Source organism: Etheostoma cragini, chromosome 21 (assembly GCF_013103735.1).
Source record: "Etheostoma cragini isolate CJK2018 chromosome 21, CSU_Ecrag_1.0, whole genome shotgun sequence".
Classification (NCBI taxonomy): Eukaryota; Metazoa; Chordata; class Actinopteri; order Perciformes; family Percidae; genus Etheostoma; species Etheostoma cragini.
The window spans coordinates 11272420-11284902 of NC_048427.1; the positions used below are offsets into that span (position 1 = coordinate 11272420).

Below are 12483 nucleotides of genomic sequence, written 5' to 3' on the forward strand. Positions count from 1 at the left end.
TTTTATGTAGAGATTTACATGATACTGCATGGAATATTCCATTATCCAGCCCAGACTGCAACCAGAAAGAGAGAGGAAGAGAGAGAGAGAGAGAGAGAGAGAGAGAGAGAGAGAGAGAGAGAGAGAGAGAGAGAGAGAGAGAGAGAGCACCCACCTTCATTTTGAAGTTAACTGCTGAATGTCAAGCTCATTTAACAGAAAACAATGCAGCTATACCTGAAATATTACCTTAATATAATAGCACAGAGTAATTATATTAGTATGACAAATAATTAACAAATATATCAGTCATATAGATTTTCAAATGCACTCACAAATCCCCTGATGAACATGTTGTTAGTTCCTCTAGTCTAGATGCATAAGAAAAACAAAAAATTCTGAAATAAAATATCTACTGTCAAGATGCTTTGACTTGAAGGCATTATCCCCGTTGATCATTCAATGACACATTTAAGTCAACAATAATCAGTAATAAAAAGTCTGAACCACCCTGTTAACATTCCCATAAATGCTATTGTAAATGGACAGGACTATAATCTTAAAATGCTGGAGCAGCTAATGTGAGATTTAAAGGACAGTAACATGTAAATCTGTTACTATTGCTATATCACATTCTTCGTAGTTTTCAGACATGCCTGCGAGTCCCAGGTGCCGCTCTGAGAGCCACTGTCCATCTGTCCCTCCCTCGGCGTCAGTAGTCGATGCATCGGACAGCAGCGATGGTGGAGGCCAGCCGACGAGGCAGCAGTTTGGCGGTCTGTCTGTAGTCTTCTGGCTTGGCCCTCAGCAGGGTGACGATGTGCTGCAGGGTGCGGGAGGGCTGCAGGCCCAGAGCGTCCATCACATTGCTCAGATAGTCTGTAGAGGAGGAACAGGAGTCATCAGTACACATTAGCTCAACTGGGAGTCACGTTTCATTGAATTGCTCCTTGTGAGCCTTAATAATGTTATTGCTGTGCTTAGCCATCATTAGTAATTTATAGCTGCATGTGTGTCCGTCCAGCAGCATTGTGGTTACTGTACCGATATCCGTGGCCAGCTGTTTAGTGGAATGGATGCTCAGATGGGGAATGAGCAGAATGGCATCACAGTAGGTCTGCATGGTTGCCCGAGCAATGGAGCCCAGCCAGTAGTCTGCAGTGTTGTCCAGCTCGGGAAGGTCATCACCTTAGACAGAAGGAAGGGGATGTTTCAATGTCTTGGATGTTACTTTGTGTATCTCTGGGTGTATTATCCTGCTTCCATCATCGTTTGCCCTGAATACTACCAAAATTTAAATACGTGGAGTGTTAGATTGAGAAACCTTGCTCTGGAGGGAAAGGCAGCTTCCCAGCATGTAGGGCCATCTCTAGTGCCGGGTCCTCCTGAGTCACAAATGGCTCCAGGTGGAGAGGCAGAGACATCAGGTACTGCCCTATCTGGAAGGGACAACAATAAAATGGGAATATGTACAATAAGACTGCTAGTTTGACTTCATCTTATGTGGAAAGTCCTGTTGTTTTTTGTATTTATCTGCACTGCCCATTTGAATCAATTGTAATTCATTGATTGTCATGATGTATATACAAGCCAAACCTGACTAACATTTGTAATGTATTCTTGCGGCGACAGGCTGAAAGTAGGCAAGTCCTCCGTGTAGCTCTCTCCAAAACCGGGGGCCTCTTGTCTCTGAAAACAATCAAGTAGCAGGAAGCAAACAGTACGAATTGAAATTAAAGTAGACACAGTACATCCAACACTTAAATGCACATGAGGAAAGGCAGTCCAAAAGCTCTCAGCGATGCACTCATATCGTGCTTATTCTTATTTCAAATCAAATCATGTAGTAACTTGACACTGAATCACCTCCATCTTGGAGATGAGGCAGAGCTGGTGTTTGATTTGCAGGAAGACAGAGTCGAAGGCCAGCTGGTTGGCCTGCTGGTTGAGTCTGATCAGAGCTGCTCTGGGCTTTGCTAAAAGGCTGGAGTTACCTGTGCCCTTCTCCTGAAAGATAACGGGAAAGGGATGCATATTAACAGCTGCAGAGGGTCCTTTATAAACCACCTGATAACATGCATCAGTAGAACAAGTGTCAGATCTCTTCATAGGACATCAACAAAATCTATTCTTGTTCCGACGCCAAGCCCTGCTCCATACCTTTAGGGAGAAGAGGACTTCCATCAGGCTGTTGTATTCAGCCATATTTCCTCTCTGGAGGTAGTTGTATTCCTGCCAGGGGTTCTTGGTGGTGCTCTTCCTCTCTGTGGAGCTGGCCTCCTGGATGCCCGCCAGGCTGCGTGGGCTATATGACTCTGACAAGTACTTACCTGCAGTAGCCAGGATCCTATGGGAAGCAGTGATTGTATTCAGACAACAAACACAATTCCTTTAAATCTGAGGTCGTTCCTCGTCAATAGAGTGCTCCATGAGTTACTTCCATGTCAAAAGGGAATGGTTTAGTGTGAAACGACTAGAAAACAATGAAATATAAAGTATAAACATCTCTCTTACTTGTTTGACAGCTGCTGCTCAAAGGCTCCACATTGTCTAAGCAGTTCTCCACAAGTGGCAATGATCCTGCAAAATCAAAACATAAAACTGTTCATCCATTTTGGCCCTATGCCTGCACATGATGTTTGTTAAGGCCAATCACAGAAGTCCAACAACAAAGCACCGCTCAAGTTTAGGCTCAGGCTATTCCTCCCAATCATCCTCCGCCAGGTTTCTCCATCGTTGCCTACGTGAGAGGTCCTCGGTCCAACGAGCATTACAAAAATCTCTCCTGTGCACTAAAATCTAAAAAACATTCACCTGACAGAGTTCTGGAAGGCTGTCCAGTCCTCCTGGAAAACAGATGAACTTGGCGTATCTTCCAGTTTACACTTCTTCCTGACTGACTGCAGTGTTGTAGAGAAGTCAGACACATACCTAGAACAAGCACAATGTTAAAGCTGGCTACAGAAATCAAATCAAATGTCTACAAATAGTAAATAGAAAAAAAAAGAATTGGCTAAATTGTTTCTATTAATAAAGATAAGTATATTATATGGGCCATGACTATTACTTCAATAAAGGACATTTATTTACTTGGTGAAGAGGGCTTTGAGGGCGTTGAGGAGGCCACACACGGCCAGTCCATCACTCAGTTTGACACAGCGGTCCACAGCGGAGCTGGCCATGCCAAACAACTTGCCAACCGAGTGGCTCAACTCTTCCACACAATCAATTACCTCCCCGTGCTCCTAAAGACAGAAGAGAATGTAGAGTTTTAAACAAGGGGCAGCTCAAACACAGGAAATAAAAACCAAGTAGGAAGGGAATCAGAAAGTTGTGGCAAGGTTCTAATAAATCTATTAGTGTGTGTACGTGTGTGTGCGCCTCTAACCAAAGGTACAGCACTGATCTGGATAAGGAGGTGAGCTTCCTCCAGAGCTCCATACTGCAGCTGATAAGGGTTGTAGGGGTCGTACAGCGCAGAGACCAGCTCATTCACCTTCAGCAGATTATTCTCACCTGGGGAGGAAACACAAGACAGAACATGAGGGCCTAACTCCACCCACACCTGAAGTCTCTACCGTCATGTTTGGTCAATGCACAGACCCAGGTGGGGCAGCATGGCGGCCTCCAGGCTGTGTCCGAAGGTGGACGTGGTGTGATGGAGTTCGAGCAGTGTATCGAGGCGCTGCTCTTGGGCAGTCCGCTCCATGAGTGTGCTGAGACACACTGGGATGGATGGGACCATGGCACCAAGAGTTTGGATCAGCAACACTGTCACCACCTCATACGGGTTCTTGAATACCTGTTACATGTTACAGTAGGTGATGTGCAAACATTAAAAGAGCTTTCTGACTGACTTGACATGTTTTTTGTTTTAAATTACTGATCACTATCCAGCCCTTTCCAATCGTAGGTTACCATTATTGGATCGGTCTTGGGTCTGTGGTGTGTCTCACCTGGCTGCTCCACTGTAGTTGAGAGTGCCAAGAGGAGAGCAAAGTGTCATAGAATTCGGACAGCTGCTGATTCAGACTGAGCTCGCTCTGAGAGAGATCCTGCCAAATGCTCACCAACTGGCCCTGGAGAAGCCAAAACAGACTCAGTCACTCACAAATGTACATTGGAGCATTCCAAACAGGTAAAACATACGAGAATACGATTTTGTGATGGCTTATTGAGGTAAGGGAGAGCTGCGGCACCGACCTTGTGACACTTGTAGTAGTAGGCAAAGAGCTGTGGCATTCTGTCTATCTCTGTGAAGACTTTAACAAACAGCTTGGCTTGGTCTGCAAAGAAAACATGGGAAACCTTCTGTAGGTTTACCACTGTAAGTGAAGTACGGAAAACAAAGAAATTGAAGTTGGAATTAATATGAAAAGGTTCTTACCTATAGACATGGAATTAAAAGTTGCTACTATTTGTGGGCTGGCCAGGGCCTCCAGTCTGTTCTTGAGAGCCTCCAAGTGGACACACTTTTCAGAGTAGTCTGGTGTGTCCACCAACATGGCCAGACTGTTCTGCATGCTGGTCAGCTTTGAGGAAATCACAGCAAAGTCCTGAAAAAAAAGAGAACATATCTAAGATGATGATAATGCAAATATTCTAATGTCATTTCTTTGAATATTTTTGAACTAAACTGAATCAGTTTAACTCAGCTGCCTAGAAAAATGCTCAAGTCTGTAAGGGGCCATTGCCTTGGTGTCTCGTACACCTCAATTGGAACTATTTCTCGAACATTCAGGAATCCTGTGGTGGTGTATTGCATGTATACCTGTGTTTTAAAGGTCTCCTCAATGTCTGCACTCAGTGTGCTCCATTTGTCCGCCTCCTGCAGAGCGTCAGCTGCCACCTGCATGCGGCTCTTCACTTGATCTATCTCCACCAGGACCTGGTGAGCAGGAACCACACAATATAAAAGTCATACCTAGAACTATCCTGAGAGCACCCTGTATATGTTATGCCACTGTCAGGCTCTGACTATTAAAGTGCCTATAACATTCAGTAAACACTAAATGTTCAATTGTAATAGAAAATGTATATGTACATGTAAATGTATGCATATATGTTATTATAATTTATATAGACAATTTTTATGATTTAGGCCAAAATTGAGCTTCCTCTCTTTGAAAGACCAGCAGCCAACCACTGTATGGTAGTAATGATTATGGGTGCATGACTTATCAACTTAATATTGGTGCCGCAATATCGTTATGTACATTAAGTACGCAATGTTTTTTAATTTTGTGGAGCGATGGGTCCCGTTCGTTGACTGCGTGGCAGAGTGACAGTGTAAATGAAGAAATAGATGGAGACAACAAAACGGAACACATCATGAGAGCATGATGCTATCCCACAAAAAAAGTGGTGCTAACAGACATTCTGAAATCACCAATTGCAGCAAAAAATGTGTTGTTTTGCCAAAGATATTACAAACGGTAATAAATCCCATCCCGCACCTATTTCTCCCAGATAGCTACCCCACAACTTTATAAACGACGATGCGGGCAGAGTTTGGAGTCAGACCGATTGAATAGTTTTCATTGACGACTGAGCTGTGGTCCAGCCAGAGCCTGCTCTCACTGAGCACTATATTGTTATGAATCTATGAATATTGTTACAATGCGTTTTAGCGTAACTTTTGTAATTTTAAGTTTAAAAACAATCAAAATTAATATAGATATGATATCGTAATACTCATACTTGATATTGCAATATCATATTTTATCAATACCGTGCAACCCTAGTAATTGAACTAATGCACACCTGCATTGACTGCACAGTGTCCTGCTCAAACTTCTTGATGTCTTCCTTGACCAGAACCATTTGCTCCTTGAGGAAAGAAGCCTCCTGTTTCAAAGCCTCCACATCTCGAAGCACTCTGGGCATATTTTGAAGGGCTTGATTACTACTCTCTACACATAAAAAACAAAAGTATTTCAGTTAATGAAGGACTTAACAAGAATAGTATAACCTTTATAACATTAAATGATTTTTGGTGCCATTCTAAGGAGAAATTGCCTGAAGTCATTACATGCAGTCCTCAGCAAAAAATTGTTGTTCATTGTCACCATAATTCAAGTTAAGTATATACCATGTCATACAAGCAGTTGACAGTTTATTAGGTACACCCAGTTAAAACAAATGTAATCTAATAAAACAGTCCTGGAAACAACCCTTCAATTGTGAATGTTGTATTGTTCTGTTTTCGAGAGGTATTGATTCAACTGGCAGGTGTTTCTATAATTTGGGTGCAATACAGTTCAACGTCACCATACAAATACCATTCTCCATTATGACTACTTAGTTGAATCATAAAACCGTTTCAATGAAACATGAAGGGACAATGCATCACATGACTGCATTAGGTTTAGCTATGTGTGCCTAATAAATGCCCACAAAGTGTAATGACTCACATAAACAATGCTGTCCCAGAAATTACAAATTAAATTAACTTTTTCCCTTTGTATTTCCCTATCCATTTATCAGATGATAGGTCTCATGACATCATCATGTAATCTGAATTGCTGCAAAATTACAAACTATTTCTCAAGGTTTTCAAGGAAAACAACTCACTACATATATACATGCACCTAAAAAAATTAGAGAGAGAGAGAGAGAGAGAGACAGAGATGGTTGAACCCTAACCATAAAAACCATTAACACTCTACAGACTGTAACCGTGGCGTTGAAGCAAAACGTGACCTGTTTACTTACCCTCAATGGCATTGTTGACTTCCTGGATGAAGAGCTGTAATTTCATGACCAGAGTGGCTGCGTGTGTGTCTGCCTTCCCCGGCGCGTCTTTCTGCACCACCTTGAAGGCGCCGTTCACCCAGTCTTTCACATCAAAGTCATCGTCCAGGAATTTGGAGAAATCCATTTGGCCTCTATACTCCTTCACAAGCGCAAGAAGCCGGGCAGTGTTTAGTAAAATCTTTACTGTGTCAGAGACCCATAGCTAATGTTAGCTAGCTAATGTTTCCCAATCAATGGCTTCGACACGAATATAAAATAAATAGCCCAAGAAAATGAAATTATCATTACAACTAGATATAGTTCCAACAAGGCGACGGCTTCCTCCAGAGTTGTTTTTAAATGTTTACGGCTTTAAAAGGAGAAAAGTAACGACATATTTCTAAATGTTTGATGCTAACACATAGCAGTGCTACCGACACTTGACAACAACTTCCTCTTTGTGCTTACAGTTTACCTTCCCCAGAAACGAGCGCCAGCTCAACAAACTGACCAGCTGAATACACAGCTCATCAACGATATGGGAATATGTGTGTGTTTTTACATGACGATATAAGAAGGGGGAACACATAAAGCTGAAGCTTGAAGCAGTGTCACAAATAAGTATATCCGTATAGAAACAGAAACTTTCATGCTGACTTGCCAATACTAGTGACAATTATGTACATACCAATTGGTCTGACATAGCACGCTTTTTTATTATATTACTTTTTTAATTATTATTTTATGTTATTGTTTTGTGTAATTCATGCATTTAACATGAATATTTTTAGTAGAAAATTATAGCAGTTTTTCAATAACTTCGATGTAATGTGGTCCAGTGACCCAAATTGAATACCAACATAACACTACACAGAACTGTTCATAGGGTATGTACTTTTTCTATTTCATATAATGATTTTAATGGAAATTTAATTATTTTGTTTGACAATAACTTCATGTAATGTTACCCAGCGACTTACACAAACCAGTCTTGATAGATATAATATAAATATATAAGTGTAATTATTAGACTATTATCTGCAGCAATAATAAAAACAGCAAAGGTACCTAGTACATTTTGTGCCTCTCACAAGCTTGGGCAAAAAAAACTATTAATAAACTAAATGTAGTATTTAATGATGTACATTGTAGATGATATTACAGATGATCTGGGGAAGAGGGCAAACAGCTGAACTATAAAGTTTGTATTTATTTTTATTTTTATTTTAAAGTGTCTGGACTTAAAGGAAGGGACATAGTTTACATAGTACATAGTACAATTATATAGGCCTATTTAAATGGTGGAATGTAACGGAGTACATTTACTCAAGTACTGTACTAAGGAACTAATTTGAGGTATTTCTACTTTACTTGAGTCTTTTCTTTTCATGCCCCTTTCTACTTCTAGTCCACAACATTTCAGAGCTAAACATTGCAAATTTTACTCCACTACTTTAATCTGACAGTTTTAAGATTTTGGCACAAAATATAGTTTATAAAATACAATGTTTTATTATAAATGTAACTACCCAACCATACATAGACCTACAAACACTTAGTTGATTGGCAGAAGTATTTTAATTTTTTTCCGCATTGAGTACTTTTCTTTTTACTACTTTAAGTAAATTTTCCTGATGTTACTTACATACTTTTATGTAAGTAACATTTTCAATGCAGGATTTTTAGATGTAACAGTGTATTTTCTACAGTGTGGTATTAGTACTTCTACTTGAGTAAGGATCTTTCACCACTGTCCTATTTGTAAAATGGCATTTGATGGGCAAACAGCAGAGGTGACTTAGTTAGTCAAGAAGCCAAAGCAGATCTGTTGATGCTGTGTCTTGTCCTCGCTGATGCCTTTTGGTCTACATAATACTCATTTTGCTTATTTCATATCTGCAGCAGCAGACTTTTATCACCTCACACAGTTGGCTTCGTGAATAATATGCAAACCTGAAAGGCAGTAACAGACCACATGGAAAGTGGAGCTGGAAGGCAGTAAAGCAACAGAAAAACACCTCAACCAGTTTGTAGCAGCCGCCTGCGAGGACAAACATAACAGGCATTTTAATTGCTCCTCCGCTCATTTAAAGACATGGGAATAATTGATGATATTAAGGACACATTGTCCAAGGCTGTGTTTTCTCCTTCTACTCTGTTATCCGGCCGAGGCGGGCTGCACATGGCCCAGATCATTCTTTCTGTGGTCACCTTTGTCTTGGGTGCCTTCAGGGGAGGGAGCACCCATACCTACTGGAATTATGCTATGTTCACCTGGGCGTTCTGCCCCATCATGACCCTCATCATCACAATTATTGAGTTGTTCAAGCTCGACGTGATACTCAATTTGTTTTGCATGGACTGGGCTGACTTCACCACTGGGATGGCCATGTCTTCTACGCTCATGACCGTCTCTGTTGCTCTTACTTATGCCAACTTCTATGCCTGCCTGAAATGGCAATGTCTGTACGGCTGGATAGTGAGTATATTTGCTTTCTTGTGTGCCTTTGTCTACACACTTGAAGTGGTAAAGGACAAATTCCTGGACAAGAAGAAAGGGAGCTACCTTGCTGCTCTGCCTGGATTCTGGAAGGTCATGGAGGCCTTTGTGAGCTGCATGATTTTCATATCACTGACCGGTTACAGAGACAAGCCCGCTCTGATCTTGTGTATTATAGCATATGTCATTCCTTTCCCCATCCTACCTCTAATCATAGCTACCAACATCCTCAAGAAACTGAAGAATTGTTTGCCCTTTAACCTGGACAGATTTGTTTTTATATTTCTGGTGATCTCTGTTGTGCTGTACATATTTGCTGCTATTGTGTGGCCCATTTTTATGTTCAGAAACAACCCTCGACTCAAAGACTGTCCCCCCAGCTTCTGTATCTGGGCCATACAGTTTATGGTTGCATTTTTTACCTATGTGAACCTCATTCTTTTCACACTGGACCTCATTTTTACCCTGCTTGGTATCTGTAACTTTAAGCGCACATAGTGGTGACTTTCCTATCATCCTTTTTTAGCCCTTGTACTTGTTAATCTGACTCATACAGATGAAAAAAACTCTGGTACTGTTTAATGCTGCTCAACATAAAAAAAAAATGGTATGTGAGTTAAGTTTTCTAGCTGATTAGAGGTTTACTTTAAATGATGCTTCTAAAGCCTAGTCTCAAGTGGGTGAACTGTGCCATTTCTGCCCTGAAGTCACATTTTCCAAATTTGAGCGCATGTAGCAGTACACACAGCCGCTACTGTTGCAGAAACAGCGCTGCGGCTGCACACCAATCCTGGATTGGAGTTTTAAACATCAATTTCTGATCCCACTCAAAACGCCAGTCCTAAAAGGTAGTCTACATTTTTTAAACTCAAACATTAATCTGTTGAGTATTGTATTGTCTAGTTTTTTAATGGTTCAATGTAAAGTTTAATGTCGGATGTATAATTAAAACATAAAATTACAATTCAGCTCTATTCATTGGTTTTCCACTGTCTGTTTTCATATTTCTTAATGTGCTGCTGTGAAATATGAACTGTATATGGCCCTGCCAATGAATTTTTAAAGATGTAAGCTGTGTTGCATGACATCTAAAATTGAGATTACACATGAATGAACACACCTGTTTTCTGGCATCTGTTTGCAACAAACAGATGAATACCAAGATGGAAATAAAGTGACGCTCTTGAAATTCATATTTGTGACCTTATTTTTTTTTCTTCCAATACTAGATGAAAAGGCCTTTAATTAGATAAGACATATGGATGCTAAAGAGACAGGGAGATATTAAATAGTCAGTTTTCTCATTAATTTAAGGTCAAAACTAGAGATGTTCCGATACCGATACTGGTATTGGCCTCCAATACTGCTTAAAATGCTGCTATCAGTATTGGGAAGTACTGGAGTTTATGCACTGGTGTCAAACTGCATTATCAAAGAAAGTTCTGTGGCATTTATTGTTTGAGAGTTTAACCTGATCCAGACCAACAACAATGTTAAAAATCATATCAAATACATACAGGGATAGTAGTATACTGTTTATATTAATGTTAAAACAATACTAAAATATATGACACGGGTATCGGCTTAGTGCTCAGTATAGGCCGATACGGAAGTTCAGGTATCAGAATTGGTATCGGGAAGAAAAACACGGTATCGGATCATCTCTAGTTAAAACTGAAACAATTACATTGATCTGGTAATGGTAAAAAAATACATGTGTTTATTTTTAAGCATATGATCCTGATATGACAAAGGTAACAGAAATGAAATATAAGAAGATAACCCTTAAATAAGGAAAATATGTATTTTTGCAAGCTGGATAAATTACCAAATAAACAACAAACTAAATATTGACATGCAGTGACATGCAGAATAACTCTAGATACAGCATGCATGTATCTATTTGACACAACATACTGTGTATTAGAAATGGTCAAGAGCAAGTCTCCTTCTGCTTCAGACAATCATGGAACACACACTGAGCAATTCATGAATCTGGAAATTTGAATAGTGGGCAAGACGTGGCTCTACCTCACTAAAAGGATCCAACTGCAGCAGTAGAAGGAATTATTGTTCACACTTAGTTCACCTAGCAAAGTACTGGTATAACAGAAGAGACATTTCCTTCTTACTTTTTCTTCAAGATTTCGGGTTCCCAATTTAAGCATCATGTGTGGCCCATTCAAGGGCTGTCAGGGCATTTTGCGCCTCCTGGAAATAATCTTCAGCGCTGTATCTTTCATCATTGTCATCTGCAGAGGCAGGATGGTGAGTCCGTGGGGTGTCTGGTGTGAGTTTGTCTGGGTGTTCTGCATTACTGTGCCCGTGGTCATAACCGTGGCGGAGGCCAAAATGTGGCACATCCTCCTGGCAGCTTTCCTCCCCAACTGGGCTGACCTGACGTGCGGGCTCACCAGCCTGTGTGCTGTGATGATCACCTCAGCCACAGTCATCTTTGCCGCCGTGTTTGTCTGCCTCTCCTGCTTCGTCAACATCCTGTGTTTCCTCTTCTCCCTGGTTGCCACCGTTGTCTTCCTCATTGACGGTGCAATGCAAAAAAAGCTGTTTCCGAGCGGCTACCTATCCAGCCCGAGAGGAGGTCTCCGCACAACAGAGGCTTTTGTAGCATGTATTATTCTCACTGCTGCCACTGACCACTTTGTAAATGGTGAATGGGCCTATCGCCCTCTTGGGATGATTTGCAGCATCATTGTGTTTGCTGTTTGCCTCCTGGTCACCGTGGTCATAATAGTTCTTCACCTGCTCAAGCTGCTGCAGTGTCTGCTCTCATTCAAGCTGTGCGTGATGGAGCTCGTGTTCAACACTCTGGCAGTGCTGTTGTACGTGCTCGCTGTCATTCTTTGGTCTGTCTTTGGTTACAAACGCTACAAGCACAATCCTTACATCTGTCAGAAGTGTTCCTATGTGGACATGAATACTGTTATCATCGGAGCCATTGTCAATATTGTCTTCTACACGGTGGACCTGGTTTTATCCTTTAAATCTTGCTAGACGTGTATACACAACATGTGCTTAGAGATGAAGATAAAACATGGATTTGCTTGTTGTGTGGTTTTATTTCTTGAGAAGTTCCTTCTTTGGTAACATAGCCAATGAACAGTAGATGTTTATATGTACTGTATTTTGCATATTGTGAATTATTATCATATTGCTTTGTAAGTCTCGCCTAAAGTTAGCAGGTGACAATGATATGAAAAAGGATGTGTGTCATGTTCTTTTTGCGTTCTTAATTCTCAAAAACTATTAAC

The 12483-nt window shown here is 40.8% G+C and overlaps 3 protein-coding genes across 4 annotated transcripts; 2 read left to right on the plus strand and 1 right to left on the minus strand.

Annotated features, from left to right (window-relative positions):
- Positions 1 to 217: 217 nt before the first annotated feature.
- On the minus strand, positions 218 to 11775 carry cog7 (component of oligomeric golgi complex 7). Of its 2 annotated transcripts, XM_034860041.1 has the most exons (18): positions 11759 to 11775; positions 6694 to 6918; positions 5743 to 5891; positions 4751 to 4867; positions 4367 to 4535; positions 4183 to 4265; positions 3936 to 4058; positions 3583 to 3781; positions 3368 to 3495; positions 3070 to 3224; positions 2794 to 2910; positions 2494 to 2559; positions 2140 to 2326; positions 1846 to 1986; positions 1585 to 1668; positions 1304 to 1418; positions 1024 to 1167; positions 218 to 858 (listed from the first exon to the last, which is right to left on the minus strand). In XM_034860041.1, the coding sequence occupies exons 2-18, from the start codon at positions 6857 to 6859 to the stop codon at positions 692 to 694; spliced, it is 2310 nt and encodes a 769-aa protein (XP_034715932.1). In that variant the 5' UTR covers positions 6860 to 6918; positions 11759 to 11775; the 3' UTR covers positions 218 to 691. The 2 variants fall into 2 exon arrangements, with proteins under 2 accessions (XP_034715932.1, XP_034715933.1); XM_034860042.1 differs by lacking the exon at positions 11759 to 11775 and having other exon boundaries at positions 6694 to 7213.
- On the plus strand, positions 8741 to 10403 carry LOC117936724 (myeloid-associated differentiation marker-like protein 2). The gene has a single exon (XM_034860070.1). The coding sequence runs from the start codon at positions 8810 to 8812 to the stop codon at positions 9710 to 9712; it is 903 nt and encodes a 300-aa protein (XP_034715961.1). The 5' UTR covers positions 8741 to 8809; the 3' UTR covers positions 9713 to 10403.
- LOC117937128 (myeloid-associated differentiation marker-like protein 2) lies at positions 11384 to 12226 on the plus strand. The gene has a single exon (XM_034860844.1). It carries the CDS (start codon positions 11384 to 11386, stop codon positions 12224 to 12226), a length of 843 nt encoding a protein of 280 aa, XP_034716735.1.
- Positions 12227 to 12483: the final 257 nt, after the last annotated feature.